The sequence below is a fragment of the Colletotrichum scovillei genome (assembly GCF_011075155.1).
Source record: "Colletotrichum scovillei strain TJNH1 chromosome Unknown Contig00002, whole genome shotgun sequence".
Taxonomy (NCBI): Eukaryota; Fungi; Ascomycota; class Sordariomycetes; order Glomerellales; family Glomerellaceae; genus Colletotrichum; species Colletotrichum scovillei.
In genome coordinates this window covers 1,529,743-1,546,822 of record NW_023336260.1, presented here as the reverse complement: position 1 = coordinate 1,546,822, position 17,080 = coordinate 1,529,743, and the positions used below count along the sequence as shown (strand labels likewise).

At 53.2% G+C, this 17,080-nt stretch overlaps 5 protein-coding genes across 5 annotated transcripts; 3 read left to right on the top strand and 2 right to left on the bottom strand.

Moving 5' to 3' along the window:
- Positions 1–2,770: 2,770 nt before the first annotated feature.
- HER10_EVM0013185 (cytochrome P450) lies at positions 2,771–6,738 on the top strand (the record flags this gene model as incomplete). Its single annotated transcript, XM_035482549.1, has 10 exons — positions 2,771–3,056; positions 3,159–3,348; positions 3,397–3,796; positions 3,848–4,360; positions 4,927–5,209; positions 5,269–5,693; positions 5,751–6,177; positions 6,235–6,293; positions 6,363–6,532; positions 6,585–6,738. The coding sequence occupies 10 exons, from the start codon at positions 2,771–2,773 to the stop codon at positions 6,736–6,738; spliced, it is 2,907 nt and encodes a 968-aa protein (XP_035337849.1).
- Positions 6,739–7,282: 544 nt separating this feature from the next.
- On the top strand, positions 7,283–9,856 carry HER10_EVM0006405 (uncharacterized protein). The gene has a single exon (XM_035475989.1). The coding sequence runs from the start codon at positions 7,317–7,319 to the stop codon at positions 9,135–9,137; it is 1,821 nt and encodes a 606-aa protein (XP_035337286.1). The 5' UTR covers positions 7,283–7,316; the 3' UTR covers positions 9,138–9,856.
- A 321-nt stretch (positions 9,857–10,177) lies between these two features.
- On the bottom strand, positions 10,178–11,103 carry HER10_EVM0007249 (CS domain-containing protein). Its single transcript, XM_035476809.1, has 3 exons — positions 11,015–11,103; positions 10,711–10,913; positions 10,178–10,596 (listed from the first exon to the last, which is right to left on the bottom strand). The coding sequence occupies exons 1-3, from the start codon at positions 11,034–11,036 to the stop codon at positions 10,246–10,248; spliced, it is 576 nt and encodes a 191-aa protein (XP_035337345.1). The 5' UTR covers positions 11,037–11,103; the 3' UTR covers positions 10,178–10,245.
- A 160-nt stretch (positions 11,104–11,263) lies between these two features.
- On the top strand, positions 11,264–12,791 carry HER10_EVM0003844 (CDK-activating kinase assembly factor MAT1). Its single transcript, XM_035473507.1, has one exon. It carries the CDS (start codon positions 11,504–11,506, stop codon positions 12,599–12,601), a length of 1,098 nt encoding a protein of 365 aa, XP_035337088.1. The 5' UTR covers positions 11,264–11,503; the 3' UTR covers positions 12,602–12,791.
- A 33-nt stretch (positions 12,792–12,824) lies between these two features.
- Positions 12,825–16,075, bottom strand: HER10_EVM0012266 (ANTH domain-containing protein). Its single transcript, XM_035481664.1, has 5 exons — positions 15,267–16,075; positions 14,949–15,186; positions 14,688–14,878; positions 14,514–14,625; positions 12,825–14,464 (listed from the first exon to the last, which is right to left on the bottom strand). The coding sequence occupies exons 1-5, from the start codon at positions 15,312–15,314 to the stop codon at positions 13,122–13,124; spliced, it is 1,932 nt and encodes a 643-aa protein (XP_035337784.1). The 5' UTR covers positions 15,315–16,075; the 3' UTR covers positions 12,825–13,121.
- Between the last annotated feature and the right edge of the window lie 1,005 nt (positions 16,076–17,080).

Genomic DNA, 17,080 nt, shown 5'->3' with positions numbered 1-17,080 from the left:
CCCTTGTGAGCTCCATCGCCTTGCAGCAAACCATTGGGGCTTCTAGCTGGCTAGGGATTCTTCTTCTTGGACGTGAGAAGAAGCTGCCGGGTTCACCGGCTTGTGGGGTACTCCCCGAGCTACTCACAGTTTCCTGAATACAATGACAAACCGTTGAAGTGATGTTGACTCGGGGAACTGACTGCAGGTCACGAGATGAGATATGAGTCCGGCAAAAGGTGTTGTGAGCTTCTTTCAAGACTATGAATCTGGAGCCTAGCGGCTGCCTTGGAAAGCCTTTTTTCCTTTGCTATACAATGCGCCGGCAAATCGTGACTATGGGTTCGCCAGTCAGTGGCAAAGAGTCATCAATGTTGAAACCACAGTTGCGAGGTCGAAATAGCTAGCTAATTGTTCGGACATGAACCTTCGCTACCTTGAGAAGTAATATCTGGGAATCTGTATCTCCAATGCCATTGGGGTATGAACATTCGTAGAACTACCGGAGAAAGCATTGCGCAGTGGTTAAAGATCATCCGCTGTCGCAATGCTTCGTGCCAGATACTCCAGAATAGCAATCGAAAAGCAGTGAGATCTGTGGGAAAAACAACGGGAGCCATTACTTGAGTCATTTTCTATTCTTTATCGAAAAAGTCCAGAAAAAATGGAAACAAAACCGAGCTCTTCGAAAACTTACTTGGAATTTCTCAACGAAATCGAGACGCGGGATATATATGCAGAACCCAAGCACTACGTCTTCCTGGCCTGGCCACGCAAAACAATGCTTAGCGATGCCGCTGTGGCGAAGTGTTTCGCTGAAATTATTCAGCCATCCAAGCCGGACACATTCCTCTGTCACTGGGTGAATGAGGAGTATCTCAAGCACTTCGCGTGGAGAGAGAAGACCCCATCGCCATGGGAAGACAGCCCAAAGCTGATAATGCTTCTCACACGTCTGGAAACCGCTCGACTAGGGGGTTGGTGTCAGCAGCAAAATGTCTCCAAGGCACCTGGATTCGAGGCGTACACTCCAAGATTAGTCAAAGAGTTCCAGGAGATGGCGGAGGCTAAGTATGGTATAACCGGTGGTAACAGGGCCCTGTACTTAGGTCTTGGCGTACTCTCGTATGAAGTTGGAGGTGATCAGTACAAATGGCCACGGAATTTCCTAGGATGCCCGCAGGAAATGGGCGTAACTTGGACACCATCGGGCTGTCAGTTCTGGGGAAAAGAGCGTCCCCAACAGACCCAACCAACACAGATGTTGCTTCAGGAGCACAATCAGTCGGCCTCAAATACGGAACTTGCGGCTGCGCCTCAGGCTCAAGGCGAGGCCATCTCCGGGAACTTAGAATCTGACATGACCGACTTGAGAGATGGGCTTCCTTCCCCTTCGGCAATGTTACCGAGGGAACTGAATCTCAACATCTACGGGGCAAGCGGCCAAACACAGATGCATTCAAATCTTGGTATCATACAACCCGGACTTCAGCAGATTTTCCCTGCGAGTCCACTTGGCCTGCAAATCGCCATCGATCAGCCAAGAGGCTTGAAGCGAGAGAGAGACGAGATGATGGCGGGGGTCAAGGCGAAGCCTGGTCACAAGGAAGCACAGAGCTCTCCTCGCAAACGCCGTGAGATGTGAAGAGGTCCCGTTTCGTTCGGGGTAGCAGAGGTGTTGGGCTGGGTACTCTGGTCACGAAGATATCAACGACTTACGGAAAGTCTAATTTAAACCGGCCAGAGGAGGAGTATTTATACGTAAGGTACTTGGGAGATGTGATTCCCCTCTTGCTAATTCGGTTTCGTTGTTGTTTTGGCCTAGTTCCTGTGGGAAGGTCTAGATGAGGAATACTGGCCTGCATCTCTCGAATACCGTTCTCGTGTCGTCGGCTTGCTCGACTATCTGCTGTTAACAGTCATTCATGGCCAAAGTTGGATCAAGTTACTAGATAAGATCAGCGGTAGCCGACGCCGTGCACCAGGTACCTAGTAGTCAATTAAACCCCATGAACGACTTCAAGCCCATAAATTTGCATCAGTGAGAATACGATGATTCTCGTTATATACGGGTCAGCTGTACGTTTTCTTCGAAAAGAGAATCGAGTAATTGACGGCAGCGAAGTCGACTCGACTAGTATCAGTGACTGTTGCCTAGAGAGAGTACCGTCCGTCTGCGGAGGCTACACAGTCCGGCTTCCGGCACCCAACGGCTGCAATGTCAACAGACCGATAACACTGAAAAAACACTATTGGAGTTTAGGTAGAGTCTCAACAGAGGATGAAAAACAAAGCACGACAGTAGAATGTACCAAGAAGAATCTCCATTCTGGCCAAAAGAGGACATCGCTGGTGCCAGCTAAGGCACAGCGTTTAACCACAGCCGGTTATAAGTCAAATCAACTGGACCAACCCGCAGAATCGTCTCGTAATCATATTTCCTTTTTATTAGCCGGAATGAGATTCATCTACAATGAAATTATGGCTCGCTATCTCTTGTATCAGCCTGTACTTTGGCATGCGGCTAATGGCACTTTACTTGGATTGAGATCTAACAGGACCTTGACGACTACTTGTGTAGCTTTCTTCTTCCATGCCTCTCTAGCGATGACAAGTCGGGGAAAGTGATGTCAGAGGGTTGCGGCATAATGAGCCCAATCTCACCAACAATCAGCCCACTTCCGGGAAACTCCCTCGTGACGGCAAAGAGAAGTGCTTTGTCTCCCAGAAGCTGTGTTCATCCATGGGCATCATGAATCTCGAAATATGATCGACAGCAACACTCAAAGTCATGCCAGACCCAAGCTCTTCCCCCAAGCGGCGCATCCTCCTATGCTCGACTGTCAACGGCTTCACCCACGCCGCCCCAATCCTCGAGCTCGGCGGTGTACTCGCAGCCCGCGGCCACGAAGTCCACTTCGGAACCAACTCCGGCCAGGAGCACTGGGAGTCAGACTATCCATCCATCACACGCTTCCATAGCTTCGGTCCAGCCATGCCAAACGTCGACGCCGAAGCGCCCTACGCGCGCATGATCCAGTGGCGGCCCAGCCACGGCGTTGGGTCATGGAATCCAAGTACCTCTTTGGCCCCTACTGACCGGACACTTGAGTTCATCTGAGCGAACTCATGCTCGACTCAGACACCAAGCCTGACATGGTCGTTGTAGACCGAGGCAGCGGCCAAGGATACGATGATCGAGTTTGGCGTCCCCATTGCCGTCATGTGGCCGCAGATGCCGTATCTCTTGGCGCCTGTGAGCTATATCCCCGCCCAGCCGGGCTTTTCACGCCCACGTCGGAGAAGGCTTCAATTTGGTCGCGTGTCAGGAACGAGATGGTCTTGTTCTGGGCGCTGCCGCACATTTTTGTATGGACCCGCTGGACACGGGAGATGCGGAAACGACCCGGCGTGAAGCATTCGGTTCCGATGGCTCCTGAACCGAACCATCTTGTGTTTGTCAACTCGTTCTTTGGACTTGAACCGGACAAAGACTTGCCTCCACTTATGCAAGTGGTCGGACCGATCTTGGGGGATGAGTACTCTCCACTCGATGAAAGCTACCGCGTTTCTAAAGTCTCATGATAAGACGGTGTATGTCGCTCTAGGCACTCATATCGCACTTCCGGAAGCAGATCTAATGAAGCTGCTCAACGCTCTTGTCATGGCTATAGATGCTGGGTATATCAGCGGCGTCATCTGGTCTATCGGGAAGTCAGCGAGGCTATATTTTGATAGATCAGCACATGTCGAGCGAACTCATGGTGGAAGGATCTTAGTTGGTGAGATTCTCAATGAGAAGCACCCCGATATTCGAGTCCCCTGTTTCGCACCGTAGCGAGCTATTCTCGATCATCCCATCACCAAGCTCTATCTCACTCAAGGAGGCAGTTCTAGCGCAAATGAGACCCTATTCCACGGAACTCGGACTCTGATTCTGGGCTTCTTCTTCGACCAACTCGCCAACAGCGCCCGACTCGTCGAAGCAGGCGTCGGCCTCGCCCTGGACAAGTTCGACTTCACCACCGCCGAGATCTCAGAAAAAGTCGGCCGAATCGTCTCCGACGTTGACGAATCCTTTGGCAGGAATGTTGAGCGTATGAAGAGGATAGCACGCGTAGCATCCCGGCGCAAAGAAGTTGCTGCCGGCATAGTCGAGGAAGTGATCTTTGATCACGAGTTGCGCTCGGTAGGCGGAAGAGCGCTGCGACCGATGCACCTTCAGACGGCAGACATGCGGATGCCGGTGTGGAAGGCAAGAAACTGGGACCTGTGGCTCGTCTCCGTCTCTATATTGGCGGTCGGGTGTACAACCTACTTCATAGGCGCAAAGTATGCTCGGCGACTCGATTTAGGCATTTTTAGATTTGTCTCGGGTATCGTGTGCGACCTGCATCGAACTAGAGACTTGGCTCGACAGCTTGATCTGCAAGACGACGCGATGCTAGGGAAAGACGGGGCGTGAAAGGAACAAGTATTGACATTCCACCGATCGGGACTGTTAGACTTGTCCAATTCGTGAGCTTTTCGGAGATGACTTCATATGCTCCATACGCAGAAAGAAAGAAGGAAAGAGGCTCGGCCAAGTCCTAGTGCTTATCGTTGAAATGTCAAGTGTTTACCGAGTCTACGCCACGAAGGATGCCTGCAGATCGATAAATCGGCTCTGCTTTGGGCCTTGTCTTACATGGATGTAAACATTCCAGCTCATGTTGAACCTCCGGTCTGGAGCGGGGGCGGCGGAAAGCTACACCCACGAGCAAATCCGGCCTTCTAATACCAACCCTATGATAAATATATGGGATGAAGAACCGCAAACTTTACGGGGACTCATTTATAAAACTTTCATGATTACTGCACAAAGTCAGCGTTGGCTTCCAAAAGTCATTCAAGAGGAGAAGGTCGTCGATAATCCTTCACATCAACGCCGGCTACCTCACAAGCCAGCCCGACATTGCGATGGGGATTTCAAACGAACTGATTGTCGTGCGGCTGGGCAACCCGGATGTGAAGACTCTCTTGTCAGCATGCCTTGTCTTCATACTTGCCTACGGAGCATCGAAGGTCCTCAAGGCATCATGGAATGGCCTCACAGGCCCATTGGCCAAAATACCCGGGCCGTGGCTCAATAGGTTCACGGCTTTGCCCTGGATGGTGGCAGTCGTCAGAGGCAAGGCGTTTGAGCAGGGGATCAACTACAACCGCAAATATGGCGACATTGTTCGAGTCGGTGAGTTGTAATACGCGTCTCTTAAACAGGATGACCTTTGCTGACACCTTAATGAAAAGCCCCCGATCTGGTTCTCGTCTCCGACGAAAAGTCCGTCAACCAGATTCTAGTCGGAATGGATCTCCGAAAGAGCGTCCTGTATGAAAAGTTCAGCCAAAATGAAGACGGCGTGACGCTCTTCACGATGCGAGATCGGGCGCAGTACCGCACCCGGCGAAGGCTCTTCTCCCACGGCTTCGCCATCAGTTACCTCAAGGGCCTTGAGCCGCTGAAGATGAGTTGCATCGGGGCGCTCGAGGAGTTTATCGACAACCAATGCACCCGGGATGGAGGCGAGACCGTCATTGATGCATGGAACCTGATGGGTCGCCTGGCATCCGACATCATGAGCGCTACCGCGTTTGGTGGCTCGTTTGAGTTGGTGAAGAATGGGGAGCATCCTATCCGCAAGAAGTTCTCTGAGAGCTTCAAGAGGGGCACCATTGTAAGTGTTACCCCAGTTGGTGGCGAGACGAAATGACTAACGATTGGCGGGAAAAAGTATCAACTCCTGCCTTTCTTGAAGTATATCCCCTTCCTACCCAAGTTCCGGGACCCCGAGCTGGCTCAACTCATCAGTGATATCATTGAAAAGAGACAAGCGTCGACCGATAAGCTAGCCAAGCCTGACCTGCTACAGTTGCTACTAGACACGCACGAGAGAAACCCAGAGACTCTGTCGCGCATCGAGGTGTTTTCCGAGATGCTCGTCTTCTGGTTGGCTGGTAGCGAGACAACAGCCAGCACGCTCACATTCGCGATGATGTTCTTGCTAAACGACCCCCCTTCCTACCAGAGACTTGTCAACGAGATCCGCGGTAGGTTTCCCTTGTCTAATTCGCCGGTTTCGGATGATCAGACAACGGATTTGCCGTTCTTGCACGCTGTTCTGAAAGAGACGATGAGGCTTGCTCCTCCGGCAACTGGCGGTAGGGTTTCGCATTTTACATCGAGTATGAATGTGTAATTCACTGACATTTTACTAGGACTACAAAGGCAAACTGACGAAGATGTGATTCTGTCTGATCACTTGATCCCGGCTGGGGTAAGCCGCCTGTCCTGCGAGACACTCAAGTCAATGTTATCTTTGCTGGACCTCACTGACATCCAACAGACTAGAGTGACTGCAAACACCACTGTACTGCACTGGGACGAGAAGCAGTGGCCTGACGCAGAAAAGTTCGTCCCCGAGAGGTGGCTGTCTGACTACAAGGGCATGGCCGCCAGCGATAAAACAGCGTATTACCCCTTTTCTGCGGGATCACGAAACTGTATTGGAAAACAGTAAGTCACCGTATGACTGTCACTTCGGATGTCACACTGACAAACTGAGCAGATTCGCGTGGACGGAGTTGCGGCTCACGCTTGTGTCTTTACTTCGGCGGTATGACCTGTGTCTAATCCCCAATCAGTCTCATGAACTTGTTCATTTCACGGTCCTTCATCTGAAAGCGGGAAAGTACATGATTGGCATCAGACCTAGAGCTTAGCATTCTGAGTCGGAATACCAAAGCCTCCGAGATGAATAGAAATGATGATTTGATAGTCATTTGATGTAAACAATTTTCTTTATCTTAGTTCCTGATATCAGTAGGCGCGAATCCATCTACTTATCATGAATGGCTCAAGCAGGTGAGAATGAGAGTCTGAACCGTTTTGGCTTCAATCCCGAGCTTTTGGCGCGTTCACAGTTTAAATAACGCGAGGTTCTCCTATAGCTGAGAGTGTCTATTTCGTTTAGCGTGTCTGTCTCATAAGAATTGAATCCGTTAGTGAATCGTGAGGTGTTCTTCGCCGCCGAGTTTCAACGGGTATCAGTGAACGCTGCAGTACTGCCTTTTGCAGGGGAGGTGAGGGCCCCCATCCAAAGTACCTTACGGGTATGCGTACAGGGACGTGTTGCTGGAAAGCTAGGTGGGCCTTACGTAACAACCTGCACCTTAGAAGATTACCTAATTTTCTTAGAGCTCCGAACCCCTACCTTCCGACAGGGAATTTTTTTCCTTTTCCTCATCTTGCTTCCAAGAACTTCCCAATTTCCCTTCTCTCCCCTTCTTTTTCCTTCACCATGGCAGCAGTTAGAGACAGTTTCCTGGACCTGGAAAAGCATCGACTGCAACTTGAAGACTCTGTTGCTAAGCTGCAGAAGGCTTTGCAGCACTGGCAAAAATGGGACGCTGAATACGAGTCCTTGAGAGAGGAAATCGAGTCGGTTCCCCAGCCTGCCAGTCGGGAGGCTCTTGCGCGCATTCGCAGAGACTTCGAGGGCGAGGTTGTCGACAAGAAAGAGATCAACGACCTTTTTGGGCGCATTGATCTGAAGCCTGCCGACCAGATTGTCAACCTGCTTTCGCGTCGCATCGACTATGTTTCCAAGAACATCGCCACTCTTGAGAAGCAGCTCGAGACTGCGGAAGAGAAGCACGCTGCCGCCAGCGTTCTCAGCAACCCTGATGTGCGGGATGAGGATGGCTTGCCTATTACGGAGATCATCGAGGAGCTCGACGAAGAGGGTAATGTGCTCTCCAGCCGACTGCAGCAGCCTGGCGACTCGAGCGCTCAGATCAGGGAGATCCTGGAGAAGGCAGGCGTCAAGGACATCCCGACCGGCCAACCCTCGCAGACGGAGAAGACAGAACCAATCGTGGAAGACGTTACCGACGAGCCTCTGGCTAAGGCATCCGACTCAACATCAGCAGCCCAGGATCCCGCGCAGTCTGTGAAGGAGTCACTTCCCGAAGCAGAGGTTGACGACTCTGTGGCAGTCAAGAAGTCCGTCTCATTCGCCGAAGACACCAAGCCCTCGGCAGAGCAGCAGGTCTCGAGGAACGCCCAACGAGTTGAAGAGATCATGCAGACCGCCAGGAGCCAGGAAAACATCAGCCGCGAAGCGCCCGTCATTCCCGAAGACGAGTCTGAGGAAGACGCCTTCCTTCGCCGAGAGATGCTGAAGTACGGCATGGAAGAGGTGGGCCAAGTCGTGGCTGAACTCAACCTTGAGGATGGCGATGGCTCTGCCGACGATGACGAGGACTGGGAGTATGAATACTCTGATCTTGAGGACGACGATGAAGAAGACAAGTTTGGTCGGTCCACTTCCAGCGTCTTGGACGACGGGTACCATCAGCGGATGTTGGAGCTCGAGAAGCGACTCGGGGTCAAGTCTCGCTTCACTCAGAAGTCAGAAGCAGATGACCAGGAGTCAGACGAAGACCAACAGGGCATTGGTCGCATCATCGTTAACTCAGGTGACAAGGGCAAGGCAGTCGAAGCTGCCAAGCCGTCGCCAGTGCCTACGACGTCCATCCTGAGGACCTCTTCCCCGACGGACGCGGACGACAGTAAGAAGAGCGTCCGCTTCGCACAGAGCCTGGACGTCGCCCCAGATAGCGTTGCCGACACCGCTGCCGTGCCGCCGACTGTTCCTCAACCACCTCCAGAGCCCTTTGTCGAGCCTCTCAGCGATATTGTGGAGCGTACCGGCCCCACCAAACAAGCGGAGGCCAAGTCAACCCGCAAGGCGTCTCGGTTCAAGAAGCAGAAGGCAGCGCCGACGGTCGTTGATGATGGCTTCGTTCCCATGGGCCCGCGCGATGTGCCATCACGCTTCATCGACCAGGACAGGCCCACAGCTCCGACGGGACCTGAGGGGAAGACACTGGCAGACGCGGTCGTCGAGAAGGAGAGCAAACCTCAGGACGAGAACGCTTTTGACGAGGACTTCATCGACCAGGATCTCGCCGACGAGTATCATCGACAACGGCGGAACTTCATCCAGAAACAGGGTGGCTTCCTCCAAGAGGATACCTCCGTGGTCCGGCCTCTTGACGAAGCTGATGGTGGTCAGCGCATCAGCAAGTTCAAAGCTGCACGTCTCTCCAAGCAGTGATCTGGTCGGACCCAGACGAATAGGTATGTGACTGATTGTTTTCTTAACCTCAACTCCCTCCCCAAAATGATGACCAAGACAATTTTTATACAGTTATCCCTATCTCAATAACATTATGTGGATACGGTTCTAATTTCTGATTTCCTTCTTTCTGCTACTCAAGTTTGACAATCTTGTCCTAGGAGTCTGGCTAACATCATGCAAAGTTACCACAGAATACGCCAGCTTCACCATCCGTACCTACTTGGATGCCCCCGTCTGAGCTCGCCGTGACACATTATGCTAGGTAAGACGAATATTTACTTGCTTTTGCTTCCTCCCCATCGACCTGATGACCAAGACAATTTTTTATACAGTTATCCCTATCTCAATACCAATGTGTGGATATGGTTCTAATTTCTGATTTCGATGCTATTGCTACTTTCTTGTTTGCACTTCACTCCATCGTCAAGAGTCACGGCTAACAAACGAAACGTTGCAGTTCCCGAATCCAGTGATCGCACTGACTCATTGTTCCCCAATCCATTGTTCCCGTCTAGATCTTACCCTGCAACGCCATCCATTCGGACGCGGAGAGGTGGATAGAACGGATAGCATATTGGATTGATAGAGACCTTACTTTGGGCCTCCCCACGCGGTCAGCGATTCTGTAGTTCATGAATCCTGTCGTGTCTTGCTTCTCATACTTTGCTACTGTCCACTAATTCTTACAGTGTTGGTTTCATGTGATGTCGTGGGTTTTCTCTCCAACTCGATTACATTCACTGGGAGGAAATTGGTCTAATGGCGAAACGGACCGCTTATCAATCTGACAATTGATGGGTCGCAGCAATTAATCTGCTTCACCATTACTAGCGGATCCAAGAGCAATGGTCTACGCATGGGCTCTCTGATGCCGTAACCTTTGGCTTTTGCCATTCGGTGGTTTTGGCTCTTCGTTTCACCCCTGACATAGCTATTCAGCTCAGAAAAAGCATTAAGATATGATTCAATACAAGATGGTGATCGTTCAAAGCATAAATCTTTCCCTATATCAATCTGTCATGAACATTTGTAAACTTTTATTGATTTAGACTCATTTCTCGTGAAAGACAGAATGCCTCAACGTCTAGCTAATCTTGGCGTTGCTAAAGTCCATCTCCGGGTGCTCGGCCTGGAACTTCTTGAGGATGTCAAACTTCTTCTGCTCGTCCGACGTGGGCAGGCCTTGCTCCTTCTGGCGCTGGTCAAACATCATCTTCTCCACCATGCCGCGGGTCTCGCCGTCGAGGTCGGACAGCTTGCTCGTGTCGGGGGTGATCTTGGAGACGTCGATCTTGGGCGCCGTGGTGACGACGTGCGCCCACCACTCCATCTTGTTGACCTTGTCGAGGTGGATCTCGACCGTCTTTGTGCCGTCGGGCGCCGAGGATAAGGTCCAGGTTGAGTCGTCGACGAGGATGGGGTGGGAGAGGTCGCCCTGTGATTTCATCGTTGTGTCAGCGAACTTTGTCTTTCATGCATCGTACTTGCCGTAGCTATATAGGCACAAGGGAAGATGGGGAGAAGAAAGGAAGAGGAAACTGTGACGTACGCTGACGATGGGCTCTTGGCCCTTCACACCGGCAGAGAGCTTGGTCTTCTTGATGTCGATGACGAGGTCTCTGCTCTTGTAGTTGCCGGGAACGCTGAAGGTGATGTCGACGTCGGCGATGGTCTGCTGCCACTTGTACGGCAACGCATTCTGCTCCTCCGTCTCCTTGGCGCGGGCGGCGGCCTCCTCGGCGGGCGTGAGCTCTGTCGAGAAGCATTTGTCAGCACGTAATTCATACTCGTGGCTTGTTTCCGTTTCGAATTTGAAAATCTTGGCAAAGGTTCTCAGAGAAGCAGAGACTTACCTGGCTTGTCGTTGTCGGCCATCTTGTCGCAGTTCTTTGAGGTGGTGTTGACGGTCGAAGGCAGTGGAACGCAAGCGCAAGAAAGGCTGATGGAATATTTGGAGGGGTAGCTGCTAGCTGTGAGACCCCTGCCCCTCCCCCCCCCCCTGCTGTGGTCTACCTGGAAGCTCCAACCAATCACCTCGGCTTAATAAATCCTTCCCCGTCAGCCTTGCACGTCGACTTGTCGTTCAGCTTTATCGCAATTGCAGACAAAGCATCATCGTCATAGCCCGAGCAAGAGGCTTCCTTCCTCGACACCTGCCACGTCTTCCTTTCTGCCGTTGAAAACATCAGATTAATCGAATTTGATGTCCGATGCCACCTTGAGATAGGCCCCAATCACCCGGACTCTCTTCCTCCTTCTCCTCCCCGGGAGACCACATCTCCCCGACCATCATTCACGAAGAACCCTCCTCCCAGACGACACATCACCACCCGCCCTCCAACATGGCCACCCGCCGCGCCTCCACCTCCGCAACAGCGGCCCCAGCCCCCTCCTCGACAAACGACATCTGCCCCGTCTGCAAAACAATGCGCTACCTCAACAAGGACCTCGAATTCCTCATCAACCCGGAATGCTACCACCCAATGTGCGCAAACTGCGTCGCCCGCATCTTCTCCGACGGCCCCAACCAGTGCCCCTACGCAGGCTGCCACAAGACCCTCCGCAAAAAGGGCTTCAAGTCGGCCTACTTTGGCGACCTCACCGTCGAGCGCGAGGTCGACATACGCCGGCGCGTCGCCGCCGTCCTCAACAAGGTCGAAGACGACTTCGAGACGCTGGCCGACTACAACGAGTACCTGGAATGGGTCGAGACGCTCACGTTCGACCTCATCTCGGGCACCGACGCGGAGAAGAAGGCGGCCGAGGCGAGGTTGATGGAGTGGGAGCAGGCCCACCGCGCCGAGATCGAGCGGAACCGCAGGCTGGCGAAAGAATCCGAGGCGGACCGCGTCGCGCGCTTCGAAGCCGAGAAGGAAGAGGCGCGCCTCCGTCGCGCCGAGGCGATGCAGGAAGACGCGGCCGAGAAGCGCAAGGAGCAGCGGCTGCGCGAGGACATGCTCAACGGCCTTGCGAGCAGCGACGCCGGCGAGGCCAAACAGACGCTGAACCGCGTGCTCCTCAAGAAGCGCGGCCAGAACCGCCTCCAGTCCGCCGTGGGATCCCTCTCCGACGCCACCTCCACCGGCGCAAGCGGCCTGTCGATCCGCGGCCTGAAACAGCAAAAGAAGCGCGTGGTCGAGGACAACAAGCCCTACGACCCCTTTGGCGGGCTCAAGCTCGACATGGAGAGGTACAAGATGGGTCCGTCGGAGGAGTACCGCAACCAGTGGGTCGACGAGGCGAGGAAAAAGGACGACATCGTGGTGGGCGGGTACAGCGCCGACGAGTACCTCGGCCGGGCCATGTTCGAAGCCTTTTCCGGGTTGGCTGTGTTTATTGAGGATGAAAAGGGGCCCGAGAAGGTGGCTACCGCCGAGGCGGCCTTGGTAGCGAGTACGGGCCAGACGACGCAGAAGATGGATGTGGATGACGTCTTTTGAAGAAGAAGAAGATGAAGGCTCTGCCGCATTTCTTCTGTCTTTTGACCTGTTATTTTACTAGCTTTGGAATGGCTTGGGATGCATAGCGATGGCGTTTGGGGTTCATTGGGGCAATCCATGCAAAAATAGGATAACTATCTTAGAACAGACGGGTCAAAGGGGAATGAAATACCCAAATTCGATAGCAAAGCAAGTTGTATGGCCACGGGAAATTGTGTACCTGTATGCAAGAATTACATCTAAGTTATGACTCACTAAATAATACATCTTTTCAGACTCATACTGCGACGGTCGCCGGCCTCCACCGGTCCCACCATCCCAACTTGGGAGCTTTTAGTTTTCGTGTGATAACCCTGTTGCCCGTCTACCTTACGCATCGTTCGATTGTACAAAGCAGAAAAGAAAAGACCCTTGTGAACGCCACGCTTTGATCTGAAATTTGAAGAAATGGTGTACCCCGGTTAGACTGGGCTGGTGTATTTAGAACAGCTGGTCAGAGCTTCTTGGAAGAGCACTGCTATTATGTCTGCCAGGGGCTCTGCTGGATGGGTCGGGGGAAGACGGGCGTCGTCTCGAGATTATCCAGTCCACCACCCATTGGCTGTTGATTATGTTGCCAGCCCATGCCCGTCTGATGGTTGACAAAGGAGCCCTGACGGAAGGGGTTTGTGGTGCCTGTTGGTTGAGGCACGATGGCTCCAGAGCTAGTTGCAGGCCGTTGCTGCTGGAGTTGAGAGCCGGTGAAGTTCTTGGCGAACGGGTTGGTACCAGTCATCATTGGCTGCAACGGAGCAATCGTGGGAAGTTGCTGTGTTTGTTGCTGAGGTTGAGGTTGAGTCTGGAATGGTGAATTGCTAGGAGCCGGTGAGAATGGCTGCTGGGCTTGAGGTGAGGATCTGGCAAAGGGATTTGTAGACTGCCTCTGCATGTTGGGGCTCGCTGGGTTCGAAAATGCGGTGTTCGTAGACATGCCCGTTTGCTGGGCCATCAACATGGATGCCCGGAAAGGATTGGTGATTTGCTGGCCGGCCTGAGGGCTCAGCATGCCTGTGTTGCCTGTCGGGAAGCTCGCCACAGAGTCTTGCGGTATTGAACCAAGTGTACCTGGCTGATAAGGCTGGGGCGAGAAGCCTCCGAACCCAGCTCCGGTGAAGCTGGGCTGCAGTGGCTGAGCCGCTGGTTGCTGTTGTGTTTGCTGGGGCGGCTGCTGTTGCTGCTGAGGCTGGCCGAACGGATTTGTGCTCTGCGGCTGGTACGGGTTGGAAGCGAAGCCTGTCTGTTGCGGCACGAATCCTGTCGGCTGAGGCGCAAAGCCATTCTGCTGGAACCCAGTGGGTTGCGGTTGGAAGGGACTGTTGTTGGCGAAACCGGTCTGCATTGGCATTTGCTGCTGTTGCTGGTGCTGTTGTGCATTCGGCGCCATCGTCGTCTGGTTCTGCTCGATAGACTCGAAGAAGTCGATCAGATCGGGGGCAGGGCCCTTGGCGGTCTCGGTCTTGGGCTGCGACAGGCCATTCGTGCTCGGGAACGTGCTGCTCGGGAAAGGATTGTTTGCCGCAGGTTTGGAGTCGAATGCGCTAGACGTCGGCTTTGAAACTCCTCCCACCTTGTTCTTCTTGCCCTGCTGCTCAGCAATGTATTGTCTCCGGTTGACTTCGAAATCCGGATCGCTCAGGTACTCCTCCAGCTGGCGGCCCAAGTTAACCGGCGCATGCTTCAACTTAGGAACCTCGACCCTTGTTTGATGCTCGTACTGTCGTGCAACGCTGAGGTATTGCACTACAAAATCGGTCTGCTTTGTGAAGGTGCGGTAGATCGCCATGGCTCTTTCGGCATCGACCTTGGACATTTCGAAAAAGGTGCCTGTTCACGTTAGCTACGAGGACATGCCAAGGCTTTTGGGTTGCCTTACCGAGAATGTTAATCATTCCCTGGTTTAATGCCTGGAAGAGAGCTAGCACATCGAGCACCAACAGTCTGAAGACGGTGACTGTAATTTCGTTTTCGATTTCGCCCTCGAGAACCTGTGTGGCGTCAGCAACTGTCGCGCTTGGAGATGCTTCGCAAAACCCAGTCGAACACTAACATCGCATTTCAAAAGGGCCGAAATCTGGCTCTGAAGAATCTCCGTCTCTCGCAGGAGGCCCTTGTCGACCGAGAGCTTCTCCAGCCTGGATTCCTTGGTTCGCACCCAATCGCACTTGGTTTCTCGGTAGGCTTTGGATCTCGCGGCGAGGTAGCCAGCGTAATGCCGAATGTTCCGTCCTTGTGTCTGGGCTGTAGAGTAGTTTAGAATACAAGTCCAACAAACCTCGGCCAGTCCTTGATCTTTGCAGGAATGACTAACCGTCGGTGAAACTGCTGATAGCAAGCGTGTTCGGGTGCCTCGACAGGTAGGCAAGTGTGACATCGGGCGAGCCTTCACGGATCATCAGGTGGACGGTGATCAAGCTCTTGAAGACGACGGTCCATGTTGAGTCTCGTAGACGGAACTGCAGGGCGCGAAAGACCTCACCCACGCCCGCTTCACCAGCATGTGTCGCAACGAGAATGTGTTCGATGTATTTCGTCTTGGGCGGCGCAGCCTAGGAGATGGGATTAGCACGATGACTGGGAGAGACGCGCTGAGCTGCCCGACGTGGGCTCCAGCCTCCCTTTGACCTACCTTTATCTTGGTGGCGCCTTTGACCGATTTTTCGAATGAGCTCGACATCTTGTAGCTCGGTTGAAGAAAATTCAGTCAAGTCGAAATTCTGTGATAATCAATGTCGACCAGGTTGGCGACAGAGAGGGTAGTCGTGGTTGGCGGATCGGACGAAAGTCGCACGAAAGTGGAAAGCGGCGATGGAAGAGTCCGGCCGTCACGGGCCCCGATCAAATGTCCTTGATAGAGCTGATCCCTTCAATGGGTATTCCAACAAGCAGATACCACAAGCTGGACAAAGGGTGATATTGGGTCGCTGGCGATAGCGAGGAGTGTGTGGGTGCGTCGGTGGTGACGGGGGCGCGACGACGTTTGGTTGCAGCCCAGGGAAACCCTCAACTGGGCGAAATTGGGTCCCGGCAAGCTTCAATGCGAGAGGGATAGTTCGGATCCGGAGTATGGACCTATGGCCATGACAGGGTGTCGGATTGCCTGCGAATGGGGAAAGCGGATTAGATACAGGATTGGATATCGTTTATCGTAATGTAGGCCTGATTTGGCTTCGTTGGGTAGGCCGGGAAATGAAGGACGGGCAGCGTCAGTATTGACGATGGCCACGTTGGTCGGGAAGTGGTGGGATAGATGGATGGGGTGGACCGTGGTGAAGGAGGACGGGCCACGGTCTTGATTTGGAGAGGTCGGCTGGTCGGGCTTGGGCTGGGCTGAGCCTACGTAAGGTTGCTGGACAGTGGTCACTGGTGTCGTAGTAGCGGAGGTGGGTGGGAGGACGGAGAGACGGAGGGAGAGAGGAGGTGCTGCCGCTGGCTGTGCTGGCCGTGCTGCTGGCTCAACGTGCGCTTGTTCGGGTGTGAGTGGCCGGCGTTGTCTCTAGTGAGTTCCGTTTGACAGCCCGAGATGCTGGTGCTGGTGAAGTTGTGCTGGGACACCTTGAGTTCTTGGGTACCAGGTACCTTACGGATAGTTCTGCTGGTCCAACGGGAAGCCACCTGAACTCTCGGTACCTAGGTGAAGGGCACGTATTCTCGGTTAGGCCGGTGGTACCTCTTGGTTAATACCTTACTTTGGGAATCCTAGAACCTTGTATTCGTTGTACTGAGGTGCGAGCTGAATGGCGATGATGCTGGCAATTCGGCAAACGTCTCCGTGGCAGCTTCTAGGTAGTTCCAACTGGCGACAATGAAATGTACAACTTGTACGTATTAAAGTGAGGTGGCCTTGGCGTTGACGGGTGCGATTGCGACTGCGACATGACCGCTAAAGAGATTCTCCAAGGGCAGATTTCCATTCTCCCTAGACAGTCTCCTGCATATCACTCACTCGATTCCATCACTCTTGCAGACGCCAGACAGCAGAGACCCGAGTTGATTCAGTTTAGCGCATCTTTTGGCGTGTGTGAGGTGGACCGCAGAACGGGATCCCGAACACCATCTGCCTTGGCCCTTACCTAGGGGCCAAGCCATCTCACCCTTAAACCCTCCATCGGCGTCGAGGCGATGCACCTGTGAGCCTGTAACTTATAGAAATGTGTGACCTGTGAGGTGCATGCCGCCATTGTCCCGTCTTTCCCCCTCGATGCTCCATGCTTCGTGACACGGACGAACACTGACAGTCCCAACGAGCCGGGATCTTCCAACGACCTGTAGGTGTGTGTGGGGAGCAGAGACCGAGCCTGGAGAAGCAAGCATGGTTGTTTTCTGCCATTGCTGATGATGGATCTGGTCTGATGATGGCTTCACTGATCCGATCTTGGTGATAGCTTCATCAGTAAGCCTACCTTCAGCTGTGTACCTTGTCACAGTCCTATCCAACGATTT